The following is a 24,252-nucleotide window of genomic DNA, read 5'->3' as shown; positions in this document are numbered from 1 at the left end:
ATAGGAATGAATGGAATTCTACAGTATTTCTATTAAATGTTTCAAGGACCAAATCACATCTATTTAATATTTTAGTTTTGTAGTGGGGACAGTAACATTAGTAATCTCAAAAAATAATACTTTAAAGAAAATGTTTTTATATTTTTTCCCCATTTATTTTTATGTTTAGCTCACATAATATAACTTAAAAGTATGCATTAAGGTGTCCGTAATAAAATAAATGTGATAAAAACAAATGTATACATTAATAAATGCATTTCTATCGCTTCCATTTTTTTTACAACGGTGGGGGAGTGGCTTCAACACAGCGCCCCCTATCAGTCATCTAGTGTAAATATAAATAATTGGTTAAAACCATTCAATAACCCTGTGTCACACACACAGATAGTGTGCACCGACACTCACCATATAACCCACTTTTATGTTTCCTCCAGCCCTTGAGGTCAGAAGCATGATGCTGATGCTAATTTTAATTCTTAGCCTCTAATCAGGTGTTGATTCAGACCTGAGACACCAAATGAGTAGAATCTGGGCAATTGCATTAATCAATCAATCAGTCAATCAACTACCAGGAAGAAAAGACAATCAGCAGGCTCAGAGCCGGATTTGAGTATCCTTCCCCGCTCTATGGGATAGATAGCTAACCTCTGACATCTTTACCCCTGAACCGTGGCATGTACTGTGCTTACCAGGCAGTGACCCCATAGGGTTTTGGTCAAAAGTAATGCATTATATAGGGAATAGGGTGCAATTTCGGACGCACCCTGAGTGTGCATTTATACCCTCAGTTCCAGACCCAGGTACACACTACACCACAGCACTTCATGTCTTCTTCCAGACAGTCATTTCACAGAGATTGTAATCTAGCCCTGATTATCTAAGATGAGAGTCAAAATCAATCTGTTCCACCACTGTGCCTGTTTCAGCACACTGAAGTTCCATATACTGTATATATATATACTTTCTTCTCCTTAAAGAGCAGATTGTCAACTTGAAGCTTCACACAGGCTTCATCACACATACAGTGAGGGAAAAAGTATTTGATCCCCTGCTGATTTTGTACTTTTGCCCACTGACAAAGAAATGATCAGTCTATAATTTTAATGGTAGGTTTATTTGAACAGTGAGAGACAGAATAACAACAACAAAATCCAGAAAAACGCATGTCAAAAATGTTATAAATTGATATGCATTTTAATGAGGGAAATAAGTATTTGACCCCCTCTCAATCAGAAAGATTTCTGGCTCCCAGGTGTCTTTTATACAGGTAACGAGCTGAGATTAGGAGCACACTCTTAAAGGGAGTGCTCCTAATCTCAGTTTGTTACCTGTATAAAAGACACCTGTCCACAGAAGAAATCAATCAATCAGATTCCAAACTCTCCATGATGGCCAAGACCAAAGAGCTCTCCAAGGATGTCAGGGACAAGATTGTAGACCTACACAAGGCTGGAATGGGCTACAAGACCATCGCCAAGCAGCTTGGTGAGAAGGTGACAACAGTTGGTGCGATTATTCGCAAATGGAAGAAACACAAAATAACTGTCAATCTCCCTCGGCCTGGGGCTCCATGCAAGATCTCACCTCGTGGAGTTGCAATGATCATGAGAACGGTGAGGAATCAGCCCAGAACTACACGGGAGGATCTTGTCAATGTTCTCAAGGCAGCTGGGACCATAGTCACCAAGAAAACAATTGGTAACACACTACGCCGTGAAGGACTGAAATCCTGCAGCGCCCGCAAGGTCCCCCTGCTCATGAAAGCACATATACAGGGCCGTCTGAAGTTTGCCAATGAACATCTGACTGATTCAGAGGACAACTGGGTGAAAGTGTTGTGGAAAGATGAGACCAAAATCGAGCTTTTAGGCGTCAACTCAACTCTCTGTGTTTGGAGGAGGAGGAATGCTGCCTATGACCCCAAGAACACCATCCCCACCGTCAAACATGGAGGTGGAAACATTATGCTTTGGGGGTGTTTTTCTGCTAAGGGGACAGGACAACTTCCCCGCATCAAAGGGACGATGGACGGGGCCAAATCTTGGGTGAGAACCTCCTTCCCTCAGCCAGGGCATTGAAAATGGGTCGTGGATGGGTATTCCAGCATGACAATGACCCAAAACACACGGCCAAGGCAACAAAGGAGTGGCTCAAGAAGAAGCACATTAAGGTCCTGGAGTGGCCTAGCCAGTCTCCAGACCTTAATCCCATAGAAAATCTGTGGAGGGAGCTGAAGGTTAGAGTTGCCAAACGTCAGCCTCGAAACCTTAATGATTTGGAGAAGATCTGCAAAGAGGAGTGGAACAAAATCCCTCCTGAGATGTGTGCAAACCTGGTGGCCAACTACAAGAAACGTCTGACCTCTGTGATTGCCAACAAGGGTTTTGCCACCAAGTACTAAGTCATGTTTTGCAGAGGGGTCAAATACTTATTTCCCTCATTAAAATGCAAATCAATTTATAACATTTTTGACATGCGTTTTTCTGGATTTTTTTGTTGTTATTCTGTCTCTCACTCTTCAAATAAACCTACCCTTAAAATTATAGACTGATCATGTCTTTGTCAGTGGGCAAACGTACAAAATCAGCAGGGGATCAAATACTTTTTTCCCTCACTGTAGCTGGGGCTGCCGTTCTTGTCTCCTGCCTGCTATGCTGTTTGATCAATATGCTGCTTAAAGGATAGCTCACCCAAATGACAAAATTACATATTGGTTTCCTTACCCTGTAAGCAGTCTATGGACAAGGTGTGACAGCAATCCATGCATTGGTTTTGTTTGTGCAGTATCCTACACAGTAATACACAAATCTCACACACCAAAATACACAAACCCCCAGAACGCTCCAGATCGGACCTCAGATATATGGAACAGCCCCAGGACACTTTGGATGGCGCCTCCATTGAACCCACTCTAAATGAAGTGGATTTTGTTATACTATAGGTGGCCTGTGGCCAAAAAAAACGAACTAATCTCCTGCCCCATCCCATCTCTCTCTTGTTCTGTCGTTCTCCCCCCTCATTTCCACTCCCCTCCCTCACTCTCTCTGTAACCCAGGACTCCAAAGTAACACAATTACTGCCAGTCAACGACTTACAGCTGCACAGCCTGTCCACACACACACCCACGGTCGTTGGGAGGTTGGGGGTGTGGGGGCGTACACAGCACCAGGGAGGGTCTCCTCATTAGTGTGGAGCTCATCTTCACTCTCCATCCATCTGCCTTCTGCCTGTCCAAAACACTTCCATACACAACACTACGCATGACGTTTACCTCTTAGAAGACAGCAGTTGACTTTGCATGAGATTGTGAGGCTCAAATGTGTTTTATACACATTTCTGTCACTTCTTCTCTAACGCTATGGTCACCTATTTACTAGTGGTGATCAGTATTAAACATGAACAATGACGTTCACTCTGTATTCTGGTCACCACATTGGAGCACCTGTCCTAGTGTTCCTCCAACCCACCACACTCTGCCTCTCTCCTCCAGTCTTCCCTTCCCTGGCCCCCGTCCTGTCCCCCTCCTCTCCAGCTATCCGGGGGGTCACAGAGGTCCGCCTGCATCCTGCTGTCTGATATTTGACACTCTTGTTTGAGTGACACTACAAAGACGAGATTGGTGTATTAGGTGGGGTGGAGGGGGTGTTTTTGATAAGTGCAGCACACCTCAATGGGTGGCTACTTAAGCCTCCAGGAGAGAGCAAAAGTAGGTGAGTGAGTGTGTGAGTGAGTGAGTGAGTGAGAGTGAGAGACAGAGAGCAGGTCATTGTAAAAAGAGAGGAGAGTGTGTGTGTTGTGGGGAAAGAAAATAAGGAACATGGGAGGCTGTGTGTTTGAACAAGGCCAGACAGGGTAGATAAAGATAGTGAGAGAGGCAGGGTGGTTCAGTCACCTGTTGTTTGGATCTCAGGCAGGGTCCCGACAAAGAGCGGGAGGAGCAGGTTAGGGACCTGATTGGCTAAAGCCTGCTGCTATGTACGACAGTGAAAATGAAACAATTACATTTTAAATTTACATTTTAGTAGACGCTCTTATCCAGAGCAACTTACAGTTAGTGAGTGCATACTTATTTTTTTTATTTTTTTATTTTTTAATTATTATTATTATTTTTTTATACTGGAATCGAACCCACAACCCTGGCGTTGCAAATGCCATGCTCTACCAACTGAGCTACATCCCTGCCGGCCATTCCCTCCCCTACCCTGGACGACGCTGGGCCAATTGTGCGCCGCCCCATGGGTCTCCCGGTCGCGGCCGGCTACGACAGAGCCTGGATTCGAACCAGGATCTCTAGTGGCACAGCTAGCACTGCGATGCAGTGCCTTAGACCACTGCGCCACTCGGCTATATGACATAGCCATATAATAACATAGAACAAACTTTTGTATCTTTGTGGATGTAACCAGGGGCGTCATGCACCCATTATTTTAGAGGGGGCACAAAGTATGTGAGGATGGAGGCTGCACCCCCCTCCTGAAGCTGGGGAATTTTGCAGCTTTTTCCTGCAATCTAGAGTCAATTTTTCTGCATAGGATATCAAAGCATACCTCTTTAACTGTTAAATTGTCATTTTAATTAATGATGCACATTGATTCTTTAAGAACATTTATTAGGAGTTTAGTACAACTGCCACACTGGTATATAGTATCATAACCCAAGAATTAAAGCAATTTTAGTCAATTGTGTATCTATTTACTGTCATTTGAGTTTTGAAAATAACAATCTAAATGTCTGTCAATCTTTGCATGCATTGCTCTGGCTATGAATTTCATAGTGGAAAATGTCTATGAATTCCAACTTCATAAAATTGCTAGGTGGCTAGTATTACAGAGAAACAACAAAACACTTTTGTTTTATTTATTCATCAAGAAGAAATCAATAGGCTATTGATAAAATTCATTTACGAACATACCTCCTGCCCACCACCGGCAGCTAAAATCAAATCAAATGCTGCGTGTGTTACTCTCCACTGTCTCCTCCTCCACTGACGATACTGCACGCACTAGAGCAGGGATCGGCAACTAGATTCAGCCGCGGGCCGATTTTTTCTTGAGAGGATGGTCTGCGGGCCGGAACAGAATTACAAATCATTTGTAGACTGCAAATTGACCGCAAGAAGATATCATGTTTAACTAAAACATATTCATTTCAAACCTTGCTTACATTTGAATACAATCATGTGTCTCTCTATTGCGTGTGGGAATACTTGGGAACAGATTTCTTAAATAAAAATCACTTGGAGCTGAGTTCCTGGTGTTTTTACAGTCTTTTATGTCCAACAATGAAAAGAAAAGACAAAAATGTTTTTTTTTGCTCAGAAACTTGGGGGGGCAGTTGGGGAACCCTACACTAGAGTATCTAGCGTCCTGCCTGGGCATCTCTTTGCTCCATGCACCTAGAAATAAGCACTTTCTAGGGAGAAGGGGGGGGGGGTAGTACTCTTTGCCTGGTCCAGTCAGTGTGTCCCCTCCGCAAAATACCGCTGACATAAGTAAATAATTAATATTATAAAACATGGCCTTAAAAATGAAGTTTACTCATTAATATAACATCTGAAATTAGGACAAATCTGAGGGGGCACGTATCTGAGGGAATCCTGTATTTCACCTCAGCCCCTCCAGCTCCACAACCTGACCATAACCCTACCCCACCCTGCTCTGCCCCACTGCAGAGTGACATTCACTGGGTGACCGATGTGACTGCAGCCCCTCGGTTCAGAGAGGGGAGCATGCCCCCTGCTTCACCCCGGCCCTTCCCTTATCGCCCTCCTACCACCCCCCAACAGTAGGAACAGACGCACCGGGCCTCAGAGAGCAGGGGCAGGGAGGGGGGGAGTCACACAAACAGAGGCCTACCCATTCACATCAATTTAGTCATATTTATTTCTGCAGGATAAGGGCCCCTTTGAGATTAGAGAGATCCCAGGTCTGATAGGGGGGCTGTCCCAATTAAGTTACCCCCCCGGGCCACCATTAAACCCCAGGCCATCGACACGTCACCGCCACGGAGGGCAGTGGGAGGGGGAGAAGGAGGGCCGAGGAGGAGAGAGGAGGGGGGTGGAAAATAGACACACACACACAAAAACATACAGTGCATCCTCCCATCATGCACCCCCAACATGAGCATGCATCATGCATGAACACACAAATAGCTCCTCAAACATACAAAGACATACAAAACAGGCAGATCGTTTTACACAGACAGGGCAAAATAGACAGGACACACAAACTAACCCTAAACATTTGATAAGAGCCATCTCAGTTTCCTGTGCTGTACACTCCATTTCTATTATCCTGTTTCCCCCCCTCAGCACAGGAGAGCAGAGGATGGGTTGTGACTGAGCCCTGGGTCATGTTCATTAGGGCACCCAACAGAAAATGAGTGTTTCTTATTAGACCAGTCCAGGTCCAGTCCTGTTTCAGTTTCAGTTTGTTTTATTACGTTGGGTGCCTAATGAACATGGCCCTGTAGTGTGGGGCTGCTGCTTACACAGCTCCGACCAGGACAGACGCTCATGTGACCCTATGAGGAAAGATTTGCTCTATTACTGGTAATTGCGTATGGTGCCACACACAGAAACCTCAGATGTCCATCTGTCTCCTGTTTCCACTGACGGACGACATCTCGTTCAACCGTTTTAGATAACCTTCTGACTGACTCCTACTGCAGAAGTCCTCACCTCCTACTCTTAATACCTGACGTGAGAACAGCTAAACTGGGGCCGTATCAAGCGTCTCAGAGTAAGGGTGCTGATTTAGGATTGGTTTTGCCTTTTAAATCACAATGAATACAATTACATGGACATGGGGGACCTGATCCTAGATCAGCACTCTGAGACGCTTGATACATGGACATTAAGAAAAGCTCATTTCCATGGCCAAATATAACTCAAGTCTGTGTATAAACAGAACACACACATTATTCTCTCCCCTCTCTCTCTCTAACCTCTCATCCCTCTCTGGTTGTGGAATGCAGCTGACAGACAGCGTGCTGAGAAGAGCATGGCTACAGAGCAGCAACAGTTGATCAAACTGCACTTAACTAAGTCAGGCCCGAGAGAGAGAGAGAGAGAGAGAGAGAGAGGGAGAGGGACAGACAGAGACAGAGAGAGAGAGAGAGAGAGAGAGAGAGAGAGAGAGAGAGAGAGAGAGAGAGAGAGAGAGAGAGAGAGAGAGAGAGAGAGAGGGCAAAACGAAGGAAAGAGAAAAACGTTAAGACCTATTAATAGGAGCCGCTTAGACACTGGTGTCAACTGCGTGTGATGGCTAAGCTGTGGGGCTGCTTCCTCTAAGCCACACACACACCCTTCTCTTCCTCTCTCTCTCACTCTCCCTCTATCTCGCTCTCACTCTCTCTCCGTCCACTCTGTTTCGTTTTTTCTCTCGCTTTCGCTGCCTTATTCTCGCTATTCCTAATGCTGCGCCTGGCTCACTTTTCTCTCTATTTGTCTGTCTGTCCGTCTGTTTTTCGGTGTGCTACTACTGTGCTACCCCTCTGTCCTGCTGTCTCCATCCACTTTCTCTTATAATAAGATCACACCATTACCCTTTTCACACTATTGTGTCGACCTAAACCCTAATGTGCTGGCTCTGATATTTTTTCCAGGCCTAGGATGGTTGCAGCAACGATGGTAGATGCAGAACCAGGCCAGCACAGTTCGGACTGATTCGGGTCAGTAGTGTTAAAAGGCCAACTGTGTCTAGGGCTGTTACGGTGACCATATTACCGCCACACTGGCCGTCAAGAGTCTAATTCCACGTGACCGTTTAGTCACGGTAACTAGGCTTCTCCAAAATCTGATGGTCATTAGTTGCCAACCAAACTTGCTAACTGCCTGGTACTCAATACTCTATTGTCCCTCTAATCATTCTGACATCAATGTAAATGTAATTGAAAATCAAATCAAACACTTAATGAGAGCCTATGAGATCATGTTGTGCAACATTTCTCTGGGCTATGCAATTGCGTTAGAAAACAGAGTTTTGATGGCCTCTATTAAAAAGAGGATCCCATCAGCTTTCTATAGGCTAGGCCTACTATATTTATTTCTCAACTTTTCTAATATTAAGCATATAGCTTCGCTTTAAAACAGGAGTATAGCCTACCTGGCAGGCATGAAAATTAACCACGGGAAAAGCGTTATCCATTCACTATTTAAGTGCATAGATGACATGTATTTTTTTCCCCTGCCCCTGTTCTGAGACAGGTGCATGATAATGGTCCATTCTAAATCAAAACTAACTTCACACATATATTATTTAGTGCATGTAAAGACAAGATTAAATCAAGAACAGTCTGATGGGTGACAATATTGGCCTATGACTTGTGAATGATGTATTATCACTTGTGTGAATGATGCCCAGCTTGTGTACAGTAAGGCCAGAAACAGCGCATGCCTTTCTCCCAGACTTTTTCAAATCATAGTCCCACACCTCATGTAGCCTAGCCCATAGGCCTATATGTTTTGATCAAGTTTGTATCACAACTTAAGTGGCCAAATAACTTCTTAAAATTAAGCACATTAATCCGTTTTACAACCGGTGTAGAGACTAACTGGCATACATAGGCGGCGCATGAGTTTCAAGTTTGGGGAAGATCATTTTCACCATATAAATGCACCTTTATAATAAAGCATTACATCCATAATCACATTTGTGGCCACTTTGAGAATAGTGTTTTCCTGCTAATTGATTTTGGAACATTCGCGCTTATAGCCTACTGCCGTGTGCGCATTGCTGCGCTTATAATGTGAAGAAATAGCCTAATAGTTTATCCACATTTTAAGCTAAACGTTCTGATCTGTTGCATCAGCCTCATTGCTTTTAAACAGTTTTTTTGATGCGAGTGGTTGTATTAATTTGGAATCTATCGCATCCCACAACTGTAACAGACTATGTTTGGAGAGAAAAAAATTCTCGCACAGAAAGAAAAGTTGACCAATAGAATAGATTGACAGGTTAGTGCTTTTGCTGTTCGTTAGGCCTACTCATCGCGTTCGCTGACAAAAAATTAATGTGGACATATGCGCCTCAGAATTCGATAAGAAGGACGCGCTCAGTTGCGTTCCCGATGTGTCTGTCTTCACTTGTAGTCTACTTCGGAGCTGAGATAGATGCCTGTGAGAAGAACCCGATAACGTGATGGGCATTGGCTAATAAGAATTTAGATATCTGACAGAACCATGTGAGTGAGAGGTGCTTCGGAACACGTAGCTGGGAGAAGGGAATTATAATTATTATATTCAGCCCAAGGGCACAACAGCCACTGGCCGCAAAAGGCATGGATTTTTTTAGGAGGCATTACGGCCACACAAAGGGGATGCAACCGGGAAATTCGAGTCATTATCAAGTGCTTGTCAAATTGTGAATGAGAGACTGATGAAGTGTGTAAAAAACAAAGCAGAGCTCATGCCTTTCATGAAACTTTTTTTCAAATCATCATTAGAGTCGCATCATGCAGCCTTAGAATGTATTCAAAATCTAAACTTATAGCCCAACATTTGTATCACAACTAAAGTTACATAAATAACTCTAAATTAAGCATATAGGATGACCTGTTGTTTTGCTAACCGCTCAACACAGAATAGCCGCATATGCGCACTCAGAAATCATTTGGAGAAAACATCCTTGCCATTTTATTCAGCTGCGTTCAATTGTATTCTTCATACTATAAAATAATATAAAATAATGCCACGGAATTCTAAGCAAATCTTGTCTGCTAAATGAACTAGTGTAGCCCACAGCCATATGGCATAGCCAGATCAGGGCCTAACATAAGGACAACTCAGAGCATGTTATTCTGTTCTTCTGAAATATACCAACTTTTTTCATATCATGTTTCTTTAGACCTGTCTAAAATAAATAATGGCTTTATTGTGTTGGCGTAGGCTATATTAAATGGATTTATTAATGTCTTAATTAGTGGCTTGCAGGCTATGCGTGGAAGCCAGGAGATGCTAAATGTATTCACGTTAATTAACAGTCAATTACCATGAGACCAACAGTTATTTGCTTGACAATCACCGGCTGACCAACTTTTATGACCGCCATAGCCCTACCAGTGTCACATGTGCCTTGTTAAAAGTTCATTTGTGGAATTTCTTTCCTTATTAATGCGTTTGAGCCAATCAGTTGTGTCGTGACAAGGTAGGGTGGGTATACAGAAGATAGCCCTATTTGGTAAAAGACCAAGTCCATATTATGGCAAGAACAGCTCAAATAAGCAAAGAGAAACGACAATACATCATTAATTTTAAAGACATGAAGGTCAGTCAGTACGGAAAATATCAAGAACTTTGAAAGTTTCTTCAAGTGCAGTCGCAAAAACCATCAAGCGCTATGATGAAACTGGCTCTCATGAGGACCGCCACAGGAATGGAAGACCCAGAGTTACCTCTGCTGCAGAGGATAAGTTCATTAGAGTTATCAGCCTCAGAAATTGCAGCCCAAATAAATGTTTCACAGAGTTAAAGTAACAGACACATCTCAATATCAACTGTTCAGAGGGGACTGTGTGAATCAGGCCTTCATGGTCAAATTGTTGCAAAGAAACCACTACTAAAGGACACCAATAAGAAGAAGAGACCTGCTTGGGCCAAGAAATACGAGCAATGGACATTAGACCGATGGAAATGTGTCCTTTGGTCTGGAGTCCAAATTGGAGATTTTGGGTTCCAACAGCCGTGTCTTTGTGAGACGCGGTGTGGGTGAACGGATTATCTCCGTATGTGTATTTCCCACCGTAAAGCATGGAGGAGGAGGTGTTATGGTGTGGGTGTGCTTTGCTGGTGACACACTTAACCAGCATGGCTACCACAGCATTCTGCAGCGATATGCCATCCCATCTGGTTTGGGCTTAGTGGGACTATCATTTGTTTTTCAACAGGAAAATGACCCAACACACCTCCAGGCTGTATAAGGGCTATTTGACCAAGAAGCAGAGTGATGGAGTTCTGCATCAGATGACCTGGCCTCCACAATGCCCTGACCTCAACTCAATTGAGATGGTTTGGGATGAGTCAGATGGCAGAATTAAGGAAAAGCAGCCAACAAGTGCTCAGCATATGTGGGAACTCTTTCAAGACTGTTGGAAAAGCATTCCAGGTGAAGCTGGTTGAGAGAATGCCAAGAGTGTGCAAAGCTGTCATCAAGGCAAAGGCTGGCTATTTGAAGAATCTCAAATCTCAAATATATTTTGATTTGTTTAACACTTTTTTGGTTACTACATGATTCCATATGTGTTATTTCATACTTTTGATGTCTTCACTATATTCTACAATGTAATAGTAAAAATAAAGAAAAACCCTTGAATGAGTAGGTGTGTCCAAACTTTTGACTGGTACGGTATGTACACATGCATATACACATACACATACAAACCAAACATACAGTATAGCCTATAATAGCAGCCAAATATCCTAAAGTGAAATATCCTAGATCAGATTATGGGTGTAGCCTACTTGATAGCCTTGGACCAATTGGTTAGTGTCTGAACACTTCATTAATTAACATTGGAAGTTGATTTCTTCTAATATACAAATGTCATTGAACATTAATAACCAAACTGAACACAATACAATATTCGGTTAAAACGAACATTTTAGTTATTTTTTTATTTTACAGCTGTTGAAGATGCTAAGATTATTAGCTTTTTCCATCATCACTGTTGATCTCTCTCCAGCATCTCTCATCTTTCTACTGTACGCTCTGCTTGGCACAGCCCACTATAGTAGAATAGCAATGAAATAGCAGCAGGACTGGGTGAGAGCAGGCTGCGTCTCACAGTCAATCAGTCAAAATATGACCCTGCTGCCTTCAGACAAAAAGCAGGCTTACAGCTACTGCCTTAGCTTCTGCCAAGACGCTGTTATGAGTGGGGTTGTCTCTGTGTTTAGCTGAGAGCAGATTAACAGCTCCTCCAAAAATGTACTGTAGCCAGCCAGCTCAAATTAGCCTACTGTCAGAGTTGAGCCAGTCAACAAGTCATATGACTGTCTGGGTGCTTCCCAAGCTGCACCATATTCCCTACTACTAGTGCACTGTTTTTGACCAAAGCCCTATGGGCCCTGGTCAACAGTAGTGCACTATATAGGAAATAGGGCGCCATTTGAGAAGCAGACTGTCTGTCTGTAGCCAGAAGCAAAGTATTTTTGAGGCGTTTATTGTATACCATCATTTCACAAAGAAACTATCAACAATGGCCGTTTACTAATGGTCTGAAAGCAATCAGAGAGAGCCTTGAACCTGTGTGGAACAGAAGTAACAGACTCTAGTCCATAAGCCTGTCCCCTATACCTAAACAGACTCTCCATTCAATCCTTTAAGACAACCTCAATGAAATCAGCACAGAGGGACAGGGAGAGAAGGAGATGTAGAGAGAGAGACAGTTTCAGAATAGCCTCTTCAAATCTAGGACAGACACATTATCAAGTGTGGAGAAGACAGGAGCTCAATCTTTTCATGTGACAGATGCAAAGGCATGTAAATGAGCAGCAACAAACAGGTGCATTACAAGCTCAGCAGGTGAATGTGTGGCTTTGAAATGTGTAGCCTACTCATCTTTGTAACAAATCCTCTAAATGCATGGTCTGTGGTTGTCCCCCTGTCTGAACCTGGACCTCTATAAAGTGGAATTGAGTTTACATTGTCATTTACAGTCATAGATGTCTATCTTTTCAGGCTACACAATTCCACTGATACAATTTTAGAATTAGTTTCCAGCACTCTGCACACAGGGGTGAAATGAAATGAGTTCTTCAATTTTTCTTCACATTTGTCCATGTTCATCCTTGAAGAGCAATTGGAAATTGCGCATGAACAGAATTTAATTGATTTGAGACTAAATAAATACAATTATGTAAATAGTGGGAACTGACTAAACTACTCTATTCTAGGAATTAACTAACTCCGATTTTTAAAAACAATATAGCTTGGACGCCTGCCCTAATGTGTGCAAACGCACACACACACACAGTGGACTATCATGTCATCAGGTGTCTCCGGATATATTATTCTCATTTTTCTTTTTTGCCAAAATCACTGTCTAACATTGTCAGGGCGATGCTATTTGCGCGAACAGGGTAGTAATAAGAGCGCTGCGCGCATGGCACCATGGCACTGCCCGGCCCATGACAGTGAGAACGGTCTGTATCAAAGGGCCATTGAAAGTTGTCGTAGAGCAGTAGAACAGCAGCAGGAGGACTCAATACATATATTTACATAGGGAAATATGGGCATCATCATAGTGCGCACACACATTTACGCACACAGTAAGGAAAGAGGAACATTTACTAACCGTCGCCTTGATAGGGACGTACAGGACAGGTCTGTCGGCGGCTCCATTCTTGTTCAGGTCCGCTTGAATGGTCCCGACCAGGAACCCTTTGGACTTCACCCAGAATTTGAATTTGGCGTTGATGTGGTTGCTCTCTATGTAGACGGGGTCCGACTCATCCGTGTGTGAAAGGGTCTGGAGAATCTTATTGTATTTTCGCCGGGTGACTGTCTTTGTTTTACCCGAATCCCCGTAAGTACGGAGACACCAGTTCTGAAATTCGCCGAACATCTCTCCTAACACCACCGGGCTTCTGCTCCTTTTGGGTAAATCCACGCTGGGTATTTTCGTTGACATGGAGCTCTGATGTCCCGTGTCCCTTTAAATAGGAGGTCGGGGTCTCAAAAATAACTCCAAACACTAATAATACACTATTTTATTCGATTTATCGATTTGTTTAAATTAACTGTTAAATGTCCCTCTCCTGGCTAGAAAGGGAGCCATATACGAGTTAGATTGATATTTCTGCGAACAATGAGGAAGGATTCCGTATCAGGCAATGACGATTGGTGTGCTCTCACACCTGTTAGCGGAAACCGTTCTCCTCCTGTCCCAAAGGGTAATAACAAATGTCAGTAGCTCATTTCCTGCGCTGAGGAACTGAAAGAGGGGCCGTCCTACTCAACGGGTATCTCCCACCTGTGTGTTAAAGGTCTCCAATCTATAAAGATTCGCAGTTTGAATATTACAGTTTTACTGTTCCGAAGAAGACAATAAAACGTGGTAGCCTATTTGACGATAAGTAAGGCTAGAAAAAGAAGGAGTGCATATTTTGGCACGGATCCGCTACTAATTAGAAGGAATGGATATAGCAGCCTGGACTGTCGTGATACCCTCCTCCTCCCAACTCCACCTGATTCGTGTTCCACCTGTTTGAATCGGACCAGAACGCCGCCGTCCGGAACCGTCTCACGTAGAGGGAAATCAAAGCGCATCGATGTCTCTCCTGTTTCTCTCCTGGATAAAGCGTTAAATTGATCTAGCCTAGGATAAACCTTAATATGAGCAAATAGTATATATTATGGACAGGCTCTCGTTCTTCTCCACTAGATACCACACACACAAGAACCCGGTCGCGCCTATGGGACATGGGTGCGCGCAATGACTAGCCGAAATCCAGGAAGTGCAGTCTCAGTAGCCTAAACGCACACAAAGCAGGGTTGCGCGACCGTCCCATGCGGGACCAAATAGCTGTTGGCACTGTTTCTTTCGTTTGATGGACAATTGGACATGTGAATAATTAATGTTTTTTCCCTCACATTTTCTTTGCCCCATTGTAACAAACACCTAATTTGTATGAAATGCAGGGTTTTGAGCCATGTATAGCCTAAGCAAATGACTAGTCCATTGTAAAATCATATTGAATTTTTTCACTATCCATATTGTCATGAAGGGATAACCTATTGGAATAGTATAATGATAATATAAATACTATAATGGAATTAAGTATTAAGGAATTGATTAAGCATTATTATTATTAATTATTATACTCCTCTCATATTTATCGTTTATTGGATAGGCTAGAGATAGAGAGGAAATATAGGTGGGGGAATGTGTTAAAATCTACCGGATTGGAACCCATGCAGCAGCGATATGTGTTCTGGAGTGGCTTTACTCCACCTGATCGTTGATCTTTGTGTTTGTTTTAGAAATAAATGTCAGTTTACTAATTAGTTTTCTCTCAACAGTCAGTTGCCTTTTGTGGCTCCATCCAATGTCCAGATGTAATGTAGTAATCATTGAAGCAAAGCATAAAAACACATCGGCTAAAAACACTCTCACACCTCAAAATAAGAGAGGCCACACATCATCCAATATACCACATTTTACTCAAAAGAGTCCATTAATGCAAGATTGTAACTATTCTTATTCTTCTTTCACCAGGCCACGCATATTATTTGGTTGGCTACATACTCAACATGTCAGCTGTATAGTATATCATATAGTAATGGATAAAAGTCTAGACTCTCAGTTTGCCTACATAGGATAGGCTACCTTATCCTAAAAAAAACTTCCAGACTGTTATTGCTATTGATAATAGCTCATAACATCCAATAAATTAGATGAACAGTCTATTTTGGCAACAGAATAAGCGAAACATGAGATCCCATTACTGCCCAATCACAGACCACAGAACATAATGTTGGATCAATGGCATTTTATGACATAATATATTGACCCACTATTTCTGCTCCGCTAGGTGAAATACATCCCAGAACATACAAGGTGCATTGTCCAAAATGAGAAACCTATAGCTCTCGCTGTAATCCCCATACCATACTATGTGTGAATGTACAGTGCAAGTCATTCCCCATATAGTTAATGAAAATATTATTTAAGTATAGTATAGTATGTCATGTATATAAGTATTTCATGTATGTGTATAGAGGACACTGAGAACCATCTGGGGGAAATCACTACTTATACCAGTACTAACATGGTTACTTCACTGTTTGATTCATTCAGGGGCTTTTAATGCTGTGTCAAAGGCTGTATGCTTGGGAACAACTCAAGTGGAGGCTGTGTTTTTGGGTTGGGGCTGGGAGTAACGTTGAGTGAGTACAGACAGGAGCATGGACACTGTGTGCCCAAATTGCTATGTTTGTGTCAATGAAGGGGTCCTGTCTGGGTGTACAAGCCCTGGGACAGGACATCCCAAACCCCCTCACACCCTTAAACTGGAATTCTGTAATGTACTGTTAGTGGTCTGGCTGAATATTGAGTTTGTTTAGAGAATGAGATTGCCCTGGAGTTAGAAAATATAGACCATGGTCACAAGTTGAGCTACCATCTATGAAAGATACCAGATATGTGGCATGTCCTCCTTTTTCGTTAACACCCCAAAATACATCTCAACTTTGTTACAGTTTATCTCCAAAGAATGTCTCTCAGTTACCTTGTCCTTTGGCCAATCAACTGTCTAAGTTGAAGTTCTGTTATTAAGAGTGTATCTACTGAACATCACAGCTGTGTTGAAGTAAATGTCATGCTTATTGCTCAATCACTGACTCTAGCAGTCAGTATGTCAAAGAGAGGACTGGCGTCCCACCCACGTATAGAGTGGATGGCTGGGAAGCTACAACAGGTTGCTTTGAAATACCATCTAAATTGACTATGATGCTCTGTAGTGCTATGGTTTGTGCTTGAGAAGGGGGCATAGTGCACACAACAACATACATATCTGGCAGTTCTCTGTCAAAGCATTGCAGCACTGTGCTTGGATACCTGTGTCAATGTAGCCTGTACAGTCAGTGCATACATGTTGTTGCCACAGTAGTCTCATTGTCACGGCGTAGTTCCAACCCTCGACCACCGATGCATGTGGGCTGTTGGGGTGACACCTGTTCCTGTGAGACCACAGGGCCTAAAAACAAGGCCCCACCAGGCTCCCTAAACCCCACCACCAAACCATGGAGGAAACTGAATACAGCAGGGGAGAGGCTCCCAACAACAACAATGAAGATAGGCTATACTCAGAGATAACTTTGCATTGACGTTGCATTAATGTTACATTGAGGTTCAACCATGTTTTTGGTGTGCTTCATGGGCTTCTTTATACATAAGAGCCCCGGCCTCAGAGGAATAAAGACAAAAAACTGCAACGGAGGGAATCACAATAGAATAGACCTTCACCATGGGAAGTGAAAGTGTGTTACAAAACGCAGCCATCTTTTTCCTCCCTCATCGGACTTTTTTCCCCCTTTTTCATCTCAGGGCTCCTGGAACTGAGCGACCGGACGGTTAGAGAAAAAATGAGTTAGTCCTGTGTGGTTAACCCTTCATTCCTGTTTCTGTGAAAAGTCTGTGGAAATCGTAACCTCTGGCTGGGGCCCTGGGTAGCTCTCAACTCTACGGGGCTGTCCTGACTGAGTTGGCTTGTTTTGGTTCTGTTACATTGAGCCAGTGATTAGTGATTATCTGACATTGTCATTCAAACTTACAATATCTGTCTATTCTCTCACAAAATTGGGAAACACTGGGTTAAGTGTTGTAGTGTGTAAATGCATTTACATTGATATGTACAGAAACATAGGCCATCACACCACACAGAGGAATATGCACATACTCCTTGGATCAACCTACAAAAATTACTTCAACTGGTTACAAGTAAACAACAAAAAATACATTTGTTTAAAGAAAATATATGATTCAATGCCAACTGTTATATTTGATTACAAACAAACCTATATTTCAAGTCGCAACCCATTTCTTTGAACACTCACTTGCTTCTAATTAACATTTGGTTAAACCTACTAAATAATATAAAAACAAACGACTATTTAATGTAAATACAACCCATTTTTTCATCTTGTTCCAATTAGATTTTTTTCCTTGGAGATAAAGTTTGTTGCATAAAATGAAATAATGACTCCAAACACTTTCTTTAAAGAAGACTTTCACATTTACTGGCTACAATATTGTAACCAAGTGGTGACTATTTAAATAACAGCCTTATCAGGTTCTTTAGTTTCACATGCAGTTATGCAGGTATCATTTCGGATTCAGTGCTGGCAGTGTGCAACCATAATAATACAAATAAACAAAAATGGACTAAAAATAACTAACTGAAAGCCACGCCCCCAGTAAGACACTCCTCCAAGTCTTCAGATAAGCTGCTCGGCGCTACATTGCCCAGACCGCTATGCAATGTGCATGCGCATGAGGTGTTGAAAGCAATTTAGAAGCTTTCATTCAATTTTTAAAAATCACATTGATCTGTCAAATTCATTATTTGATTTCAGACACAATTTAATGGAATAGGTTGAACAAACCAAAGCATAATTTTTGATCATACCAATCAGTAAAAGCACTTCAGATGGACAACAGCCCCGTTCCACTTTTTACAGTGATACCACATATAAACAAACCCAAACTAGGTGATATCTACAATTGAACTCCACAAAATCTGTGCTTTATCTCTCACTGTGCATATCAAGCGAAATATAGTGTCGGCTCCTTTGGCCTCACATGGCAACTGCCTGAAACTAACCAGCAAAGAAAAATCAATGACAGGCAACCTTAGTAGGCCTCACATGCTTCTGACATTAGGTATGAATATAGAAACTGACAACATGATTTCATAAGTAGAAATGCTTTTGAGGTTTGTTTGTTTATATGGTCATTAATAGGATGACTTGCACAGCAGGGACTTATTGAGTCTAAAATGAAACAGATCCTATCTCTGAATTAGTATGCAGAACAAAACTCACGGTACCTTGCGCATACACACACACACACACACACACACACACACACACACACACCTGCCTCAGAAGTAATGGAGATAGTATCTTCTCCTATCCCTGACCGGATTCCGTTGAGAATAAAATCGACCTCATACTGACCTACTCAGTACCCCCAAACCACACACACACAAAGCCAGCCCTTTTCAGCGACCCACCCCTCTACACACACACACATCCCTGTTCAGTTCCACAGGCACACACACTAGCCTGTTCCTCCTGTATAATTGGAGAGTGCATCTCTTCCTCCCCCTGACCTAACACAGTGAGTAAAATCAAGCCCTAACCCCCCACCCCCTGAAGACACACATACATCATACTCATACACACGCACACACACACTGGCTGGTGTCTGTCCGACCCAATGGCTGATGCATCCCCCCTGCCTGCCTACTGAGGCTGTCCTGCTCCTGTCTCCACACACACAGGACCTCGCTGCTCTGCTCCCATTCCTTCCCTCACTCGCTCGCTCGGCTAGCTAGAGCTCTGCGTTGCCATGACGGCAGTCAGCTGGAGGGACTGCAAGTGGGCGTTCAGGACGCCTGATCCCCGCCATCCTGCCTCTGCCTGCCTGTGTGTGCAGGCAGGGTCCTAGGAAAGACTGTCGCACACCAACAACATACCAGCACACACACTCACATGCGTGCGCACGTGGACACACACATATACACCGGCACACATTGATATGCACAGCTCAGCAAACAAAACTGGGGATACTATTATTTATGATTACAATGGTATACTGGCATGCACACAATAGGAGGGCATGCTGTGCATGCTAGCGCAAACATGCACGCACACAGACAGGCAGGGACACACACACAGAAACATTCAGAGAGACAGGCGCAAAAGGTGGAAACAGTTAGAACTTCGACACACATAGAAATAACCCACATGTCTTTGTCACTGAGGAGGTCTCTGTGCTGTGTGCCATATCTATTGCTCTCAAAAGCAGACCTATACTGTCGCACAGTCGCACAGTCAGTCAGGCTGATTCAATTCCCTGATGCTTTCAGCTATACAACACCATCTAGAACACAGGAAGCCAAACAGGGAAATACACGTTTGGCTTTGAAACCCCCACCAGATCAATATCTGTTTTGGCTTGTTGCGCCAAGGTGTTGGTTCACAGCTGGAAATACATTATGAGGAAGCTGCATATGATTGCTGGTAATATATATGTATACTGAACAAAAATATAAATAAAACATGTAAAGTGTTGGTCCCATGTTTCATGAGCTAAAATAAAAAGATCCCAGGCATTTTCCATACATACAAAAATCTTATTTCTCTCAAATGTTGTGCACAAATTTGTTTACATCCCTGTTAGTGAGTATTTCTCCTTTGCCAAGATAATCCATCCACCTGACAGGTGTGGAATATCAAGAAGCTGATTAAACAGCATGATCATTACACAGGTGCACCTTGTGCTGAGGACAATAAAACACCACTCTAAAATGTGCAGTTTTGTCACAACACAATGCCACGCCTGCCCAGGACCTCCACATCCGGCTTCTTCACCTGAGGGATCATCTGAGACCAGCCACCCGGACAGCTGATGAAACTGAATAGTATTTCTGTCTGTAATAAAGCCCTTTTGATGGGGAAAACGAATTATGTTAGGCTGGGCCTGACTACCAAGTGGGTGGGCCTACACCCTCCCAGGCCCACCCATGGCCGCGCCCCTGCCCAGTGATGTGAAATCCATAGATTAGGCCCTAATGAATTTATTTCAATTGACTGATTTCCTTATATGAACTGTAACTCAGTGAAATCATTGAAAATGTTGCATTTATATTTTTGCTCAGTATAGGTTCTATAACAAACCTGTAGGTTCTGTGATAGATCTGCAGGTTCGATGATAAGACAGATCTAGGTTCTATAAGACATCTCTATAGGCCTATGTTCTATGCAGTGCAGATGGAACGCTGTGGATACAGTAGAAAATGATGACCACCTTGAGTAAAATCCATAGAGAAGCTCTAAATACATGTAGCCTATAACAAAACTTTTCTTGGCCACGGTTCCCTAGGGAAAACAAATTAATGTCTCCGACTTCCCTGGTTAAATAATAAATACATAATTTCTTCCTCAAACATAGTCATCTCCAAAATTATTGGCACCCATTGATAAAGATGAGCAACAAAGACTTCAGACAATAAATAATACACCCTTGTAACGTATACTCAGGGAATCAGGAAGCAGGTGCAGAACGTGAGTTTAATAATAAACATGACGAAAATACAATACAGGAGCACTGTACTGAACGTAACCAAAACCAATACTGCCTGATGACTGAGGCTTACTGAGGGCTATATGAAGGGAGAGTAATCAGGGTGGCGATGAAGTCCAGGTGTGCTTAACGATGGGGAGCAGGTGTGTGCAATGCCATGACGGGTGGTTAGTAGACCGGCAACATTGAGCGCCGGAGAGAGGGAGCAGACGTGTATGGAGGAATGGTCTAAAATCCTTCCCAGAGTTCTCCAATCTCATAAAACATTTTAGAAAATGTTTCAGTGCCGTTCTCTTCGCAAGGGGAGGGTGCCGGAGTAGGGAAAACAGGCGACAATTTTCACCCCAATCTCTTAGAGAAAATAAAATGACTTGTTAAACAAAATCCATTACTCTGAGCAATTGCCTAGCGCCAGCCTCTCACAGTGAGAAAACCATTTTCTTTAATTTATCTTCCCCCTTATTCTCCATCCAACAATGCATTCATTTGATTGACTACAGTACCTGTTACAGAATTCATTGATCAACTTTTGTTCTTATGCTGTAGGATTACCCCAGTATTTATAATATTATTAGCCTATCAAAGTCATGTTCTAACTTGAAGGCTAGTCTCTATTGTGGTTGGAGATATGGGTTGTGTTCTTCTGCTCAGACGTTGCTGGTACATGCCATATGTTACAACGCCTGGACAGGTGTTTTACCGATCAACTAACCACATCATATTTTATAGCAATCTGGTGCCCGACGGCACAGTCAATGACGTGCACCCAACCATTGGTTGATGCATGCAACTTCTGAGCAGGGGAACACGACTATGAACAGCTCCATTCAATTTGCTTCTGTACATGTTTGGTTTCACCATCACCCTCAATTGCTCAGTCTCACACCAGAATTTGGTTTATGAAACTTTATTCAAACTAAGTATTATGCATTTTGCAGTCGTTTAACTATTTAATTTAAGTAATGTATTACTCACGTTAGAAATGTTAATCGCTTGCTTATTTGTTTCTCGCGCGTCCGACACCACGCGCTTCCTAGTCTGGCGAGGCCAGGGGTGTGTTTAGTTCGCTTCAACGTTTGCTACATTGTGTGACGGTTTGCACTGGCCTGTGCATTAACTTGGCTAGCCTACGTCGCCATGACATCGCCTACAAGTGTTATTGGGGATTTCTATTGGAGAAGCAGTTTCTGCCTATCTTCGAACTGTACTGTCTTTGCTTTGAGGGATGTTAGCTCCCTTTTGGTGGGTGTGGCCTGAACAATATGTGTGTGACCATCTGAAATCGCAAAACTCGTGCAGCACACAATATGGTAACCATAATCACAAGATTTTTCAACTGGTAGTTCAGTACCGTTTCCGTTTAATTCAACGTTGCACACCGTTCTGCCGTACTGAACGCAACCCAGGTCCCAGGGGGTGGCGACGCGCCTGATTGGGTGCCTGTTCATGCTGCTGTGGTAATATTGACGGTTTCTCAGAACTAATGGCTTCTACGGTTGTGGCTAGATGGGAGTACAGCTACGGACCAAAAGTTGCATATTCAAGATGCGTCGTGGACAACTGTAGCATTTTACATACAATGCAAAAAGTTAAATCTAAGCAAGTCTAAATATCTTATATTGAGTGATAATTCACTTACAATGTGTGTTTTGTTCTTGTTTTTTCTTACCAAGCTAAATTATCTAAAGCCATATCAAACTATTCGTTTTAACTGAAGCAATAGGTTCATGATAGTGCCCTAATCCAGTGCATGATAACAGGCCCAAAACCAAATCTAGAGAGTGCATAGAACAGGTTAGACGACTCTATTCCATCAAAAGCTTGCTCTGCATCCAGCGATACTGCTAGCCCTTCACATTAGTGAAAAAGTCTCCTCATGTTATTGGAGGACAGGTGCACTGGTACAAACCCCACCTGATCCAGATGTATTAAAGAGGGGATAGCCTTCTCTAGGCGCATAGCAAGGATCTTGGCAAAGAATTTATAGTCGTTATTCAATAAACTCAAAGGACGAAAGTTGCTCATTTGCATAGGATCCTTGCCTGGCTTTGGTAGCAGATGGTGGCAGAATGCATGCTCATTGGCAATGACCGTTTATCAATTATATCACTGTACAGCAAAACAAGCAATGGAGACAATGTGTTCTATACTGATTCTATACTGAAACCGTCGTCACCTGGAGTTTTTCCATCTCGTTCTGAGCTTCTAACGCGAGTGAGACAGGTGTGTCTTCATGACAATGATCAAGCTGCTCACTGATTTGATAGCGCCGATGCAGTTACGCCTAAGACACCGGCAAAACATCAGCAATGCAGGTTGAATCTAGGCCAATGTCCCCTTTCTGTGAAGTGTGTTGGTATGACCCAATCGTGGTAGGAGGGTTACCAACTGGTATTTATGCAAGTCTGTTACAAACCTTCAGGGTGAGGAAGTGGGTAAACTGTTGAAAGTTACCCGCCTGTCATGTGCTTGTGAGATGTTTGTTGTAAACTGTAGGCCCTACACTGTGAAGAGTGTTTGCAATAAAGCTATATATTCCAGCTTTTTCTTATTTTTCTGTGGATCCATCTGTATATATCCAAGTCAACTACTGAACACTATTACCTTGCTGTAAATAAATCACCTGACTCTACCACAAGACTGTTGTCCAGCACTTTCCTGCCATCTCCCTGCCATCCATCCAAGACTGCATCCCACAGGTAAATTAGACACCAAAGGAACGGTTGCCCTACTGAACCATAAGCATGGCTGTAATAACTGCAGTGTCTGAGGCCTGTACAGCAGCCCATAATGGCTATTTAACGACCTTCTATCCATCTTACGTAGCAGCTAAACAAGACGGCACCACATGCTCTGGGGCCCCGCACAGCGCCTCAAATGAATCCATACTTTTTCATACAGTATCAACCTAAAACATGTAAATGTGATAGAGTAAGGTTAGGGCACTTCTCAAAATGGGATAGTTCAACTATAGCTCCATGGGGACATTATGGAACGCCGGAAATGGAAGCAAATATTCATTAGCCTACTAACGAAGCAGTTGTGCACAGGGTAATTTAAATGTTACACTAAACAGCCAAGACCATAAGCCTATATAATATAATAAATATCAAACATATCATAGGACTGTATTGTTCTTTGTTCATGGAGGATGTGTCCAGATTATTTGTGTGTATATGTGTGTATGGTCATCACACAGAGCTACAGGGGACAGCCTTCTGAGCTGAGAGTTCACCTCTCCACTGACCCTCTCCCTCCATCCCTCTCTCCCTCCCTCTCTCTCTCTCTCTCTCTCCCTCCATTGCCCTCTTTCCCTCTCACATTACTATCTCCTGTTTCCTTGCTGCAGGCTGGGAGGGAGGGAGCGTACAAGCTCTGCATCATACCATCTCCCCATCCCCCCACTCGGAGCAGGGCACTGCCTCCCCTAGAAATAAACCCCCC

At 42.9% G+C, this 24,252-nt stretch overlaps 1 protein-coding gene across 1 annotated transcript in view; it reads right to left on the bottom strand.

The window, feature by feature from the left end:
- Positions 1–13,629, bottom strand: part of LOC311147915 (nucleolar protein 4-like) — a gene marked incomplete at both ends in the record, with an annotated part of 152,409 nt that extends 138,780 nt beyond the window's left edge. The window contains one exon of the mRNA XM_084184757.1: positions 13,294–13,629. Coding sequence (XP_084040883.1) covers positions 13,294–13,629 — 336 coding nt within the window. The remainder of the gene's footprint in view (positions 1–13,293) is intronic.
- Positions 13,630–24,252: the final 10,623 nt, after the last annotated feature.

This window comes from Coregonus lavaretus, assembly GCF_964263955.1.
Source record: "Coregonus lavaretus genome assembly, chromosome: 20".
NCBI classification, from domain to species: Eukaryota; Metazoa; Chordata; class Actinopteri; order Salmoniformes; family Salmonidae; genus Coregonus; species Coregonus lavaretus.
Note: the sequence above shows the minus strand (reverse complement) of the source record. Positions and strands in the feature narration are given on the sequence as shown.